Source organism: Botryllus schlosseri, chromosome 1 (assembly GCF_051294905.1).
Source record: "Botryllus schlosseri isolate E-star chromosome 1, Bs_hap1, whole genome shotgun sequence".
Classification (NCBI taxonomy): domain Eukaryota; kingdom Metazoa; phylum Chordata; class Ascidiacea; order Stolidobranchia; family Styelidae; genus Botryllus; species Botryllus schlosseri.
The window spans coordinates 1,083,325-1,098,180 of NC_137236.1; the positions used below are offsets into that span (position 1 = coordinate 1,083,325).

General features: G+C 38.9%; 2 protein-coding genes and 2 long non-coding RNA genes across 8 annotated transcripts in view; 1 reads left to right on the forward strand and 3 right to left on the reverse strand.

The window, feature by feature from the left end:
- Positions 1 to 14,856, reverse strand: part of LOC145448396 (uncharacterized) — a 445,163-nt gene that overhangs the window by 403,352 nt on the left and 26,955 nt on the right. The gene's annotated exons all lie outside the window — the stretch shown is intronic.
- The window catches only part of LOC145448941 (uncharacterized), a 507,956-nt gene that overhangs the window by 95,843 nt on the left and 397,257 nt on the right, over positions 1 to 14,856 (forward strand). The gene's annotated exons all lie outside the window — the stretch shown is intronic.
- Positions 1 to 14,856, reverse strand: part of LOC145444558 (uncharacterized) — a 199,573-nt gene that overhangs the window by 33,685 nt on the left and 151,032 nt on the right. The gene's annotated exons all lie outside the window — the stretch shown is intronic.
- Positions 1 to 14,856, reverse strand: part of LOC145441874 (uncharacterized) — a 140,182-nt gene that overhangs the window by 24,479 nt on the left and 100,847 nt on the right. Inside the window, exons 1-2 of one of the 3 annotated variants that reach the window (XM_080321391.1) lie at positions 6,120 to 6,875; positions 4,694 to 4,843 (exon numbers count right to left, since the gene is read on the reverse strand). The exons of the other annotated variants lie outside the window; for them this stretch is intronic. Coding sequence (XP_080177517.1) covers positions 4,694 to 4,843; positions 6,120 to 6,192 — 223 coding nt within the window. The 5' untranslated portion in view covers positions 6,193 to 6,875. Of the gene's footprint in view, positions 1 to 4,693; positions 4,844 to 6,119; positions 6,876 to 14,856 lie in introns of those variants that run through there. 3 annotated transcript variants of the gene reach the window in all.

Below are 14,856 nucleotides of genomic sequence, written 5' to 3' on the forward strand. Positions count from 1 at the left end.
ACCACCCAATAACCTATCACATTTTATAAAGGGAATAAAACTTAGAACAGTGTTTAAAAGTGGGAGATTTTGAGAGATATGAGTGAAAAAAGTGTTGAAGTTCCGGTGCCATACAAGCAAAACCAGTTGGCTAAATGTACACGTACACGGATACCATCTTCGTGAATACCACTGAAAAGTAGAAGCATAACGTTACTGATTACCTCTGGTCTAGTCTTTAAAAGAGCCAATAAAGATATTCTAAACTTTTTAATAGAGAGTTGAATCGAAAAAGTTTGGAAAACACTGACCTATAAGATATGAAGAGCATACTGTAGCAAAAATGTATACATCATTCATGATCAATATGTTGCCAGTAGCCTACTAAGCCCAGTAAAGATATGGTGATTAGGGGTAGGAAGTAATATTCATAGCCTGATTTCATTGAAGCTTTTTGTCATATTGATTGTTACTGAGTGATTCCATATCACTCATCACAAATCACCCATTTAGTGATCACCCATTCGTGAAACTTAACTAATTTTATATTGAATCCTTGCAATGGTGACAGTCAGTCATAAAACATATTAGCCAGATCACCTTGTCTAAACATAGTATAGAAGAATCTCTTGAACATAGCAATGAAATGAGCCCAAGAGTAGAACCTGCTTAGAACACAACAAGCCTCAAAACAAGTCAACGATATAAAATTGAAATATTTTTAGTGTAATTCTGTCTACACAAATATTACAAACGCTAGTTTTAAGGGGAACAAATCGCCTGCATCTGACTACAATACCCATTACTGTCACAACTTCAAAAGTAGGCCTAATTTATATTAACATCTCATTAGCTTAAAATTCAGCGTTACAATATATACAGCTTTCATATGGCAAAAATGAAAGGGATACTCCCGTGATTTCAATGAGCAATGACCTCAAACTTGAGTTATATGCTGGTTCCGTACACAAATAACACAAATAACTTAAAAGATATAGCTATGATAATATTTGTTGATTCACGGGCCTCAATTGAGTTCGGCCACTCAATTGGCCAATTGTGGGTTTAAGATGCGGCAGTTACGTATTGTGTTCCACTACTAGAAGTGCTATATAGTGTCGCTTTTTTCTCTCTCCTGAGAGAGAGTGCCGCAAGGTCCAAAGGTTGAGAACTACTGATATAAAAGTCATGTTGTTAAAATATTCGAACCAGTCATGTCACTCTCCTAAATTAGGCTACTAGTCAGTGAATTCTTAGAAATTGCTGCTATTGGTATATTCTCGATTTAAGGCAGGGCACCAAACTCAAACTCGGCCACATCGGTATGACGAGCCAGATATCGGCCTCACTCAATGCGATATTCTCTCCCAGTTCACAATCTAATCTATCCCAATCCAAATCTACGCGTCTAAACTTTGTTAGACATATTTCTCTATCGCCCTCATCGGACTCATATCACTATTCCACCCAAAGTTTTGTTATATTCTGGCAGTTACTGAAAAGGCTTCTGACCCCAGCGGCAGCTCAATCTCCTACACTGCAAAACCATTACTGCTGTATATTTTTCGAAGGAAACTGCTATACGCAGTTTGTTGCTGTTATTGTTGCCGGTACGGTACTCTCTTGTTATTGCATTATGACGTTTCTCACTTAACAGAAGGTTTAACCTTAGGTCACGGGAAAGTGATGCGGCCACCGTTCATTGCGTATGAATCATAAGCTGTATTAGTTTGTACTTTGAGCGGACATGAATTTCTATGTCCTAATTCAATCCAAATCCGACAAAATTTCACAAATCCTGTTTTTTCAAATCCTAATCCATGCTCATGGCGTCCTTCTGGCGTTCCTTCTTCGCCAACGCCTCTACACCCTTGGAATATTTCAATAATGTTGTGTGCTGTTTTCTAGGTTATTTATAACCGAATATGTGCTCGTTAACGTTTGTTTTGTGTCGTTACTACCGTATCTTGCCTGTCTACTAGTTGTTTTTTATGTGATTATTACGTCATAGACACAAAATAGTTATTACATTTCGAATCTGATCCACCCTATCACTGACGTTCGCTACTGAGGGTCAGTCGAAAAGCTTTTAGCGAATAAATTACCAATATGATGTTATTGTTTCGCGAATGCGTAATTTAATGCCGCTACGCGGCACATACAGCGGATGCGACTGCCAATTAAACCACGTAATAGTTCGTCTGTCATAGATCATAAAAGAAAAGAATAAAATAAAGTGAAATTGATCGTCTTTGGGCGATTGATCATCCGAGACTGTAATAACCTTTTCAGCGTGCAAATAAGCAGGCTATGCGATGCCTGCCATGTTATCCCATTGTGTTTTCTGCAGATGTGGTCAGTAACGAAGTACTTCTACTATTTGAAGTACTTGAAGTAGATTTTGCCTACTCACACTACTTTTTAAGTAGTTATGATTTTAGACTACTTCTACTTCTACTTGACAGTTTTCAGTTTTGTATGCAAAAATATGCGTAGAATACCTACTTACTTACTTACTTGTGAACCACCAATCCTACTTCTACTTGACTAGAAATGCCGGCGTTACTTCTAATTCTACTTGAGTAGCGACGGTGACTACTTTCACCAACTCTGGTTTTCTGCTGAGTGAAGCATTAAACGAAAATCGTTCGGGATACGCGTGTCATCTGTTGAGCTCCATTTTTTGATAAAATGCATCAGTTAAAAGGTTGATTGAATACTAAGGTGTGGAGGTTTTGTAAGAGAAGGCATATGTAAAATCCATCATTGTGAATTGGAAATTGTACTTTGTAATGATGCGGAAAGTGCCGCCAGATAAAGATTGAAAGTTGTAACTAAGTCGCATGGTTTCGAGTCATAAGTCAACCTCTTTCTTATAGTTTTGCCTCGAGTCGAGTCGTCATTTTCAATTCACCACCGAGTCAAGTCCGAGTCCAAGTCATTGTGTTGGCTTCTAATTTTCTACTGAAAGACTAGTTGCGCCCACTTTTTATAACTCTGGTGCAGATATGCGGTAATCGTGATTAGTAATCGAAATCCATTACGACGATTACAGCATTTGAAAATAATCGTAATCGCAATCGATTACATTCGAAAAAAATCCGAAGTAATTGCAATCGACTACTTCACATATCTAATCGATCTGTTTGTGAAAGAACTATTACTTTTCATTTGTTCAATGCCCATGACATAAACTGAACATTCGTGAACAATGAAGAGTGCGATTTGAAACAGGTTTTGGATAGCAGAAATGTCATATGGTCAAACGCCCCTGCTCATTATTGCGTTACTAGTATTGGCTCTTCATTGCGTAACGAATTATCCGCACATAGTAAATAGATATTCGTTATACATGTAGTACTGTGATTGTAAGAAAACCCGCTATGATTATGTCAGATTATCACTACGCTGCAGACGCCACTACCTTGCAGCAGGATAATAATCACCGCTCTGCCTAGTTTCGAATAGTATCGTATGTAGGCCCACTAAGAATTGATGTTTTGTTATACTTAGGTGAACGCAGTTTAACAGTTGATTGGCTAGCGGTAGGCCTATCTACGTTTACACCGGGTAAAGATTTGATATTTTTTACTCGTCAAATCGTCATGACAATTTATACATCGAAGCATTAACAACCAACGGCTGCTGATAAAAAATCATAACTGAGCCGTTATTATCCATTACTCGTATACCGACTAATTATTTTTCTGTGTATGACATGCAGGAAATACGTTGACGAGCTAAGACAAAATATTGCACTACATTCTGCGTGCATTAATCTCTAATAATTACCTGGAAAGAGCTCGAATGTGAATCTAGTTTATTTCGTTAATCAACATGAAGTAGAGTGTTTGGGACACATTTTATTTTTCTTCAAAGTTTTCCCCGCAATTCCCGCGTATATAGTCCATCTTTGACCCGCGAAACGTAAAACGCCCAGGTCCGCGCAATGCTTATCGACAGACGTTCAGGGGACCCTTAATTTCCAATGAGTTACAAAACAAAACTCTACCACATGTGTCCATACCATATATGTGTGGAAATCAGTAGGACAACCAGTAAAGATAGTTAAGCTGACTTGACAAACCACACATTTATTTAGTTGATAGTCAACTAACTAATAGTTTTTTGAGTAGTTTTAGTTCTAGTTGATGATTTTGAAAGTTGAGTAGTTTAATTTCTCGTTGTAGCTGCGGATTGTAAAAACTGACTAGTTGCAGTTCTAGTTGTTTTGAAGATTTTGAAAATCTGGTAAATCTAGTTATTTTTACATAGTTGCGAGTTTTAAAAAATGAGTGGTTCTATTTCTAGTTGACCTTTTTTACAACCCAAGAGTTTGTACAAGTTTGGTTTCTGGTTGGATTTTCAAGTACCAGTACCAATAGACGAAATTACAATGGAATGTCGGTCTTGGCCGTCTGAGTCTCGACTCATATGACTTGGTTCTAGTCATGCGCAATAACTCGAGCCCAAGTTGACTCAGTACACAGATTGACTCGAGTGTAGTCGAGTCATTTCCATATTTTAGGAAAATGAATGGGGTCAGGTCTAGTCATCAGAAATTCGTGACTCGAGTCATTATAACATTGCCCCACATATATATACACGACCAATGTTAACGATGTGGTGCAGCTGCATCATGGGACATTTGGCGACAATGACCATTGATTTTATGAAACAGGATGTACTACATAGTACCGGATAAAACACTTACGTTGGTCTTGTGCAATAGCGTCAATTCCAGAATTCATAATGTAGTTGATGGTGGTCTTGTTTCCGTGAATTTGATCTCCTGCCACAACGTTGACCGAGCTGTTTATGATCCGTTGATTGATGTATTCGCCTTCTGCCAAACTTGCAGATCCTGAGACACGCGAGAATATTACGTCTGATATTCCGGTTCTCATTTCCATATACTCATTTGAAAGCATTTTTAAATCAAGTATCGATCATGGAAACTTCCCATAATTTCTCCTTAATATTAGGTTATGCAGCGCTCGAATATTAATATTATATTTCAATAATTTAATTATATGCTTTGTGGTACGGAAATTGAATATAGCTTTCAATGTATTCATAGTAGTAGAATATTTATTGAACTTGAAGAATTCTAGGGTGCCTCTTTTCGAGAGTTAACGGCACACCAAAAAGATTTTAACACATTTAAAAGTAAAACCAAAAAGGCTAAGTATGACACAACAATCAAAATCACAGACCATGAGATTCGCATTGTAACTATGATACCTATATTAAACTTCGAAGTGAAGTAAGGTATGGTTGCCAAAAAAATCGGCCCTGGGGAATTTTGTATTAAAATGTATAACCAACCATTAATATGAGATAATTACATAATTATACTACTATGAAGTGATTCGCAGTTCAGGGTATGCGTAGCTCGCGAGAGATACCGCGGATATTTACGAGGCCGAATTAACATGGTAAATTCGGCCCTGGGAGAATTTTATATTAAATGTATTCCCAACTATTAACATGAATTGCACCATTATCTTATTATCAAGTGATTTGGAGGTCGCGGTATGCGTAGATCATGCAGTCACGGGCGATAACGCGAATATTTACGGCTCCGAATACATTTTAATAGAAAATTCATTTTTATGCAAAATTCATCGACGGCCAAATTTACCGAGGGCCGAATTTCCGAGGGCCACTAGTAACCCACGCCCCGAGGTCATATAGCGTAATTTATAAATATACAGTTGCAAACACGAAACAAAATAAACTAAGGATAAATTAGTGAGTTGTGGACAGAATATTTTTGTCAGCATAAATAGGTTTGTCAATTGAATAAGGGTATAGTTCAACACTGTTAAATGAAACAAAGATCTGCCTAGCGCAATGACAGTGAATACATTGTCATCAATTATAGTGTTGTGTGCAGGCTAGATTTTCACTTGAATGTTTAGCATTCGACGAAGCATATGCTTGGAGTAATCCTCATAAGAATATGTTTGGGCAGCTAATTTGCATTGGCGTGCGAGCTCTACGTGGTCTATTTGCGAATGTTTTATAGCGAATCGATTCTTGATTATGCTGCTTTATACGCTCGAACAATCCGTGCTAACTTTAATATGATTTCATAGGATATAGATATGAACTCAAATGTTCTAGCAATTACTTACTGCTTCCTTCAGGTAATAATGGTGGAGGCACATCATCGACACCAGAAATTCGCTCTTCTCCCCCTTCCGCCATGATCACGATCACGTAATGGTAAATAAATGCTATATCACACAATACTAAGAATGCAAAGACAGGAAATATCCTACACTATTTGAGAAATTTAATTTTGGTACCGCGCTAAGACTAAAGTATTCGATTCGAGTCCATTCATTCCGAAGCTGTGAATAACATCCCCAACTTTGGAACTGTAGAACTTTGGAACTTTAGTTCAAATTTAGCTTAATTATCGTGCAATCGTCATCTGTCTCGTGCAAATGGCAACTGTAGGATTAGTGATAAACAGCAATGAAATGACTTTTCTTGAAAATAAGATCATACTATTCATTAGGGATGGCTTGATCGTGAGGTTCACGTTCTCGTTTTGTCTGTGAATCTCTTAAATTCAGAGGTTCACGTTCGCAAACGAACCTTGGTAGGTTTTGCACTCTGAGCCTTTTTCATGTAGGCCCTACTACATTTTTTTCACATCTTTATAACCTTGCCAATCTCTAAATCACACAGCATCAAGCACGAAATACACTCACATGGAGGTAGTCAGCGAATTATGCTCATTACTAGGGCGATTTTTTTTTTACCTAAAAAACGAAAGATTTTGACCTAAAAAATCTAAATTTTGACATTAAAAAACTAAATTTTGACCAAATTTTGACCTAACGTATGCAAATTAGGTGTTTTCCCAAAAAATGTTGGAATTTTAATACTTAACCTCATTTCTGGTTTGAATTGTCTGTCCTTACGAAGTAGTTTTCCCTCAAAAACTTGTTTGACTCAGAAACTGACGAATTTTTACATGACGAAATATTATTTTAACAAAATTTGGCCCTATGATGAATTCCAGTACATGATGTAGGCTACTATGGTGAAAATAATTAAAATGTGTTGCAGTACAACGAAAGATACTTTTCTGCATTCTCGGCAGGGATAACTAGTTCTAGATATCCCTGGGTCTCGGGTAAAAAGTGTCCGTCTTTAGTAAGTAGCTTGCCAAGGATGAAGATGTGGCGAGATAGCGTAGTGATATAATCCACAGCTACAACACCAATGGGGTTTAGGTTCTTGTCCGACCGAGGTCGACTCCAGAATTACTACCCAAGTGTTGAAGGTTTATCTAGGCTCCTTATCTCATCCGCGTTAAGCGGTGTCTTACAAAAAGCATAGAAGTGGGCCGTGCTACAAGTCGGCAGAGTCTTGGTGGATATGGAATCGAAAATAAGGAATATCGGCCTGGTGTAAATGACCATTGTAGTCGACAAACACCATGAATATACAAACAACAACAGCAAGAAGAATGGAGAAAGAACGTTCAACTGTAGCAGCTATTGGCTGGCAACACTGAAGTTGTGCGTGCGTATGCGTACACTGCTGGTGACACACCGTGTTGCTTCATTCTGACAATGTTGTACATCTCAATTTTTGTAAGAACTATGTAATGCCCACGCAGTCTTGCTTCACTTAGAATATTGCGGTACGTTGAGCATAGCACGGTGTCAACCTATTTGTTTCATTTGAATGTTCATGATTCACAATGAGCAAACAATGCGCCGTCTGCCACAGTAGGCCTATAAAGTAGGCTACAAACTGTAAATATCAAACGATAAGTTCACCGATTGCGCAAAATCTACGATAAAAATAAAATGCAGGTTGCGAAAAATTTTGTCAATTTTGACATTTTTTGACCTAACGCTAAAATTGTTTTTTTCTGCCGGGCATAATATTTTTAATTATTGAGTTATAGACGCCACGGGAGAGGATGCACCGTGACATCGTGAAACTGTCGGGTTATAATATTGCAGCTAGTGGACCTTTGACGTGCCACAATTTTATGTAGAATATTTTAAAATCTACTGAAGACTGATCTTGTATCAGAGCATTTTAGCGGTGTAGTTTAATCCTGCTTTTGATATAGTCGTGATAGGTATAGGCTTTTGTTACTGTTATTGCCAAAGTCAAATCAAATCAGCATTAGATTTTGTCTTCGATTATTATTGGAACATATCAATAAAAAATTAAATATAATCATTATTGAGCCATATTAATAGCATTGCGTCTTAACCTTTTTTAGCGATAGTCCCCTTGTGCTCCCAATAAGATTTCTCGAAGCCCCTTTCCATTTCAACACAATTTCTGATGGTACTTGTATTAAAATCAGAAAGCCCATTCACATGAAATCGCGCGTAGCGCGAAGACTAATTTCCAGTTGAATAAATTGGCCAAGAAAATAGTCCACAGCATATAGCCTAATTCCTTAATGCATCTGGTACACCCTAACGTGGTGCTTCGTTCCGCGATGGGGCTACGGACCTCAGTCAAGAACCCCTGGGATAGAAATGTCTAATCAGCGAGGAATTCATTGGTTTTACAGCTGTAGAGCGTACGACTACCTTCCTCGCCACCGATAATAACATGGACAAAGAGAACAAACAACACTCAGCATGAAACCAACCATACGTCACGGGGGTCACAGAATACCAATGATTGCTATGCTGACTTTATTAGATGGTATATACCCTATACGCAACGCAAGTTACGAACTTTTGATATATCACTATTCCCCGCATGCCAGTTTCTAGATCGTTGCGTCCGTATGATTACCAAGCCACCACTCCGAGTCCCAAGTCCTCATCTGATTTTCAGGGTTAACCCGACTCAACTTGAGTCATTTTATTTATTCACACAGTCAATCCCAAATCGAGTAATTTTACGAGAAGGTCGCACCAAAACATCACAATTTTCAGTCACGAATCATATCATCATGTACTAGAAATGTGACGTAATAGCTTATTATCTTCTACCACCTGGTAGCATTTAAAAGTGACGTGACAGTAGTGAAGTTATCGAGATTTCAGTGGTTTTTATAGTAGTTTTAGCTTGAACTTTAAGTTCTTACAAAGCACTAGTCAATAATTGCGTAATTGAGTATTTGTAAGACGAGGACGTTTTTTGAATAGTTACTAAAGTGAGCTCCACGCATTTTATGCGCATCGCCTAGGATTCTGTCTATACAGCCGCACAACTCTCTTTATATAGTGGACTTGCACATGAAGAAAGCATACTTTAGGAAGTTTTTCATTGGGAATTTATCGCACTAATATCACCCATTAAAGTTTGATCCTGTAACGCTCACATCTCAGGCAAAATGACAATGAGCTATTCGACAGGAATTGTTTGCATCAGTCTCTGTTGTGATAGTTGACACCTATGAGTATAAAGTCCTGTTGAACTATGACACGTCGAGCCTGACCCGAGAATCTACTACATTGCTTCGTTGCTTTCACTAACAAGGGGTTGCTAATCTGCAAGACTTTGGTGGACAACAACGCTTATATTCACTAAACTAAAATCTAATATATTACGCATCTAACTATAGATTTGATACATATCGGATAAAAGTATCGGTTCAAATCGTCACATAACGAAAACAAATCTACTGTAACGTCACATTGTACAATTAGTGACGTCATGAGATATTTCGGTGTACATCAATGATGTTGTTATATCATATACTTACTGTATGTGACATTTTATAGATAAAAAATACTGTAGTGCAGGGGTTCTCAACTTCCCTCGCATAACGGGACGCATTTTAATAGCAAAAGACGCTGCGGGCCGCAGAACATTATAACCATGTATATTTGTCGGCTACTATAAAATTTAGGGTATTGGAGCCTATTTACCAGTCTTATATGGGTATTTCGTACATTTTAATGCATTCTAGAGCAGGGGTGGCCAACCTTTTCGGCCAAAGGGCCACATGACATTTAAGAACCATGGCGCGGGCCACTTGAATGTTGATGACCTTTTGCTAGTCGTCCGATAGGAGCGAACTGAATTAGGTAACGTTGAAACAAGACTTAAATTAATACGCTTTAAAATGCACCTGGATAATTAGCTAGGCAATGTGTTTGAAGTAGGTGGATTCGTCCAATGCTAGGCTGAAGTGGTCTAGGTGGCAACTTGCTTAGGAACATGCGATAGAAATTCGACTGACATTGAACTTTCTGGTGAGTGTTCAATCAGACAATTGTAGCTTCGAAATTTGTCAGGTGATTTTGGCCTTGCTGTTAAATTCCGGAAACAGCGAACATATGCACAGTACCTTAAAGTTTTATTGGAGTCACATCTTCTTTAGTATATTCTTGGGTTTAGCGATATTCCAAGAAATTTTGAACAATGCGTCTGTAACGTCGTCGACAATTTTAACAGTTCCTAGAAATGTGGCTGCTGGGCATGACACCTAACTAGCAACGTTTTCTTCAACATTAGGCGATATGTATAACTCAAGAAGTATCATTTGAAACTTATACGCTTCGTTATAACAAAATTTCTTCGACAAATATGACAAATCAGCCTTCCATAACAATAATGTGCCCGTAGAAATTGAATGAAAGATGTCGCGGGCCGCATACGGCCCGCGGGTTGACAAACCCTGCTGTAATGGAATGATAAATGAGCTATTCCAGTCAATATTTAACATCAATGCATAGGATTTTAAAAGGGGAGCCCTATGAAATATGAATATACGTAGGCTTACCATATTTTGGAAATCTAAAAACAGGACACTTTCCTCTCAGAGCTCAAAATACCGTTTTTCTCTCCGCATTGTTAGGTGGATGACTAAAAAAAGTCAGCTTTTCGCTCAGACCTAAAATCACCGTTTTTCGCTCCGAAATACCTGACGGAGCATCGTCATTTCTGTGCTGATTTACGGCATATCACTCGCAATTTGTTCTAAATCTGACCAAAATTTTCAAAAAAGAGGACAAAATCTCAAAAAAGAGGAAAAAAGAGCGTCCTCCGAGGACACTTTTAAAAAAGGGACAAATCCTCTTGAAAGAGACGCGTCGCGCCTGAAAATTCGCGCTTCCTCCTTGGGACGGGAACTCAGGTTAAGAATCGCTCTAAGTTTACCTATGAACTCTGTTGCTAATTCGATCACTTCCAGCATGAAGCAATAATGTCACTACACTAACTGCGGTGTACAGACTATACATACATGTAATTCAGCTCAATGATATCACACCCGAACAATGTTGAGAATTCGATCATCGTTCTAATCGAGAGAGCGTGTTTTGATTTAGATCTTTATGTCGACGCCTGAATAGAGATATCATTTACGTTACCTAGCTATGGTTGCAACAATACCGCGCGCGTGACGCAATTCAAATCGTACATCGCTTGGTATTGGTCATTGCTGCAAAATAGTCATCGGTGAATATCTTTAAATTTCCTTTGTCCTGGTGAAATAGTCGTAATATATACAATTGATAGGTTCATAATCAAATTCCGACGAATAGTTTACTGCAGTTACTACTAAATAAATACAGTCCACCTTCGAGATTACCGGACCACGACTGACCTATCGAATCGATCTCGCTTCCCATGAAAGGCCGCCCTATTTATTGTCGCTTTCTTTCCTATGCTATCTTCTTTACTTTTATTCAGTGTGCATGTCTCCTCTTTACATCGCCTAGCTAGGCCAAGGTGGGTGTCCGTTTCCATAGTCTACAACAAGTCGCTTCGACATCTTCCTGTCTTTTCATTGTATCGAATTTTTGTGATTTATTGAACTGATAAAATTGCTAATAAACCAATGATGATGCCTACTCCTTTAAAATGCGGAACAGTATGGTAATAACGCACTCATTCAACAAGGTGATGCCTGGCGTACTCAAGTACGAACGTACATGCTACATAGCAGGGAAGTCGCCCAATTCTGACTATTCGATCGCTTACATCCCGGTCCACACGATTATGCAGACATATTATCTCAAAATCAATAACTGCTTTTTGTTGTATAAGTAGTATTCTCCAGTGGATGCATACCATATATTTTGTATACATCATTTGTTATTAGGGATCTATTTTAGCCACCTGCTTCCACGCAAAATGGAATTGGTAAAATTGCATTCATCAGCCGATTAAATATAGTAATGATCAATCCCATATCTCAATGCTTTATCTGTGCCATTAGTAATGCTGTGTTAGCCCGCACTTGTGCCCTAGCTCAATACAGAAACCTTGAATTGTTGCAATATCACCCAGCAGGATTGGATTATATATAGTTCCCCTTTGAAATATTGTGCTTTCTTATAGCTTGATCAGACAATAAGGATGTATGTGTAACCCTGATACACATGTGCCACTGCATTATGTTTACGTCGGACAGCAGACATTCAAAACAGTAAAAGATTTTACCAATTTCCCTGAAAACCTTGACATAGTCAGAGATGGGCAAAGAGAATATGCCACCCAGAATCTGACGATGATGCGGGTAAGAGACTAGAGTAGATTGGAGCTTTCGTATGTTGGCTGACTATTGCTCAAGTATCAAACTAGACAACCTACAGAAATATGGGTTATTAGCGTCAATTTGAACCTTGAAACTCGCAATTTAATTTTCTTGTAGACCAGTGGTTCTCAATAGGGATGGTGTGAACCTCTGAAAGGTTCAGGCTCGTGTGAACGCGAACCTTTTTGAAAGGCCCTGTGTGAACACGAACGTGAACCTCGTGACGTCACGTGACGTCATATTGCTAATTCCAACCCTTTCGTTCAATGAAGTGATAGCTTAATATTCCCTATATTAATGTACACGATACCTAGCGAAGATTCGGCCCGCACAATGCCACAATGCTGAAGTACATATCGGCATTTTAAACGTCGATAAATGTATCAACCGCGGTAATCAAAGGATATAATAATTGCATAAAATCAGTACATTCCGTCGCTTTGTCAACAATTTCGACGAGGACTCACCAAGGAATGTAAGCTTACGCCTCAACGGTCTTAGCCAGACCGGAAAATGTGTTTGGAGTTTGGGTTTTGAAGAATAGCTACATTGATAGTATATTGAGCAGAGTGTACAGCGGGTGTCTATACTCGCTACTGATCCCACAAACAACAAGTTATGTAGCAGTAGCACGCACTTTAATGGCACGGATTTGGTTTTAATGATACAGTGAAGACATGAATTCAATATTGACCCAATACGACTGTTCGATCTTTTACATCAGAAGACGATATCAATGTCATTGATTAGTTGACTAAGCATCATTCGCTTACTACGTACATCGATTGCGTGTCAGCAGAGAGTCACTAAATATTCACAAACGGAAAGCTGGATATTCCGAGAAAATTTTCGCAACTAAGCAAGTAAAACTTTTAAGGTTGTCTAGGTGCATGGTGCATGCTCGTTTAGTCTTGATTTTTTATGCTGCCAGCACCATGCATGGAGTGGCCCGCAGTTGAAATGCAATAAATTTGAGCCAAAGATCGTATAATGGAGTGAAAATTACAATTTACCGAAAGGTTCACAATGCAAAACCTACCAAGGTTCTGTTGTGAACGCGAACCTCTAAATTTCCGAGGTTCACACACAGAACGCGAACGTGAACCTCACGTTCACACCATCTCTAGTTCTCAACCTTTTCCACCTCGCGGTTCGGTGAAATTTCAAAAAAATGTCTGGCGGACCGGTGAACTTCCAGAATTGAAATGAAGTCAAAATGTAAAGCATGCAACCGTTTTTTGAAATTATATGGTGCTAGAGCTAGAGAGTAACATTTAGAACGTTTTGATTGTAATGAATTATCTTCATGATGCCATCCATGTGATTTTATGGTAGTTGGTCTTCTGAGTCGATGTAAGATTTCCTTGTCCAGATGAACGTGCTACCGTCAAGAGTAGTTTGCAGTCTTTCGCGCCGAAGGCTGTGGTTTTAACCGACCACGCCAACTCGAATTATATTCTTCTCTTTGAGAATATCGAGAAAAGATGCGTTTCGGAGTCGAGCTAAGCACCTTGCCGTGCTACCTTGCTCCTTGCCCACTCCCACCGGGCGCATATGCTACTCTGGCAACTACGAATACAATGCGTGGCGCAAGAAAACACTATACAGCAACTATACCGGCCATATCTGCAGAAAAAGCACTTCGTCAGCCCAGCCCCAAAAGCGCTGGTCTCGGGTTACACATGGCAATAAGCAAAACTTCTGGGGGATTCGCCCCCAGACCGTACAGTTGGGGGGATTTTTTCACCGGTATTTGTGAGCAAATTCATTGTACTCAGTGTATGCAAGAAGTTTGAGTAGCTTAATCGCGCCAATAGCGAAAATTTTCCATAATTCATGACTCAATCGGTTTCTTCGCTGCCGGATTTTTGGCACGCCCTTTGTAGTCCCATTTTAGCCTATAATGTTCATTATTATGTGTTGGTACGTCATTGCGCGGTAATGGCTGATGCCTTAATGCCTATTTCTATAAATCATGCGTATTTCTTCGGGAATGGCACCTAATAAGAAATACATTTAGTGACACTAAATCGCGCAAAGCACGAAAATAAATGGAAAATGCTTGAAAAAGTTTCAGAAAATTACGCTATGATTTATGTTCATCAGGGTTGTAATGACTCGAGTCATTTTGAAAAAAATGAAAAATGACTCTACTCGACGCATGCGGTCCGCGGGCCGCGTGTTTGAGACCGACGGCTTCAGGGCTCGGCCCCTGAAAAGTGACACATATACCCCATCATATTGCGACAACAATCCCGGTTTAAAATCAATAATCTCGAATCTGTAAAATCTATGAACTAAGAGATGATTTCGATAACGTCCGACCTCTAGAAATATCTTCAAAGCATTAGCGTAGAACGCACTTCGTTAATAACTTTGCCTTTAAT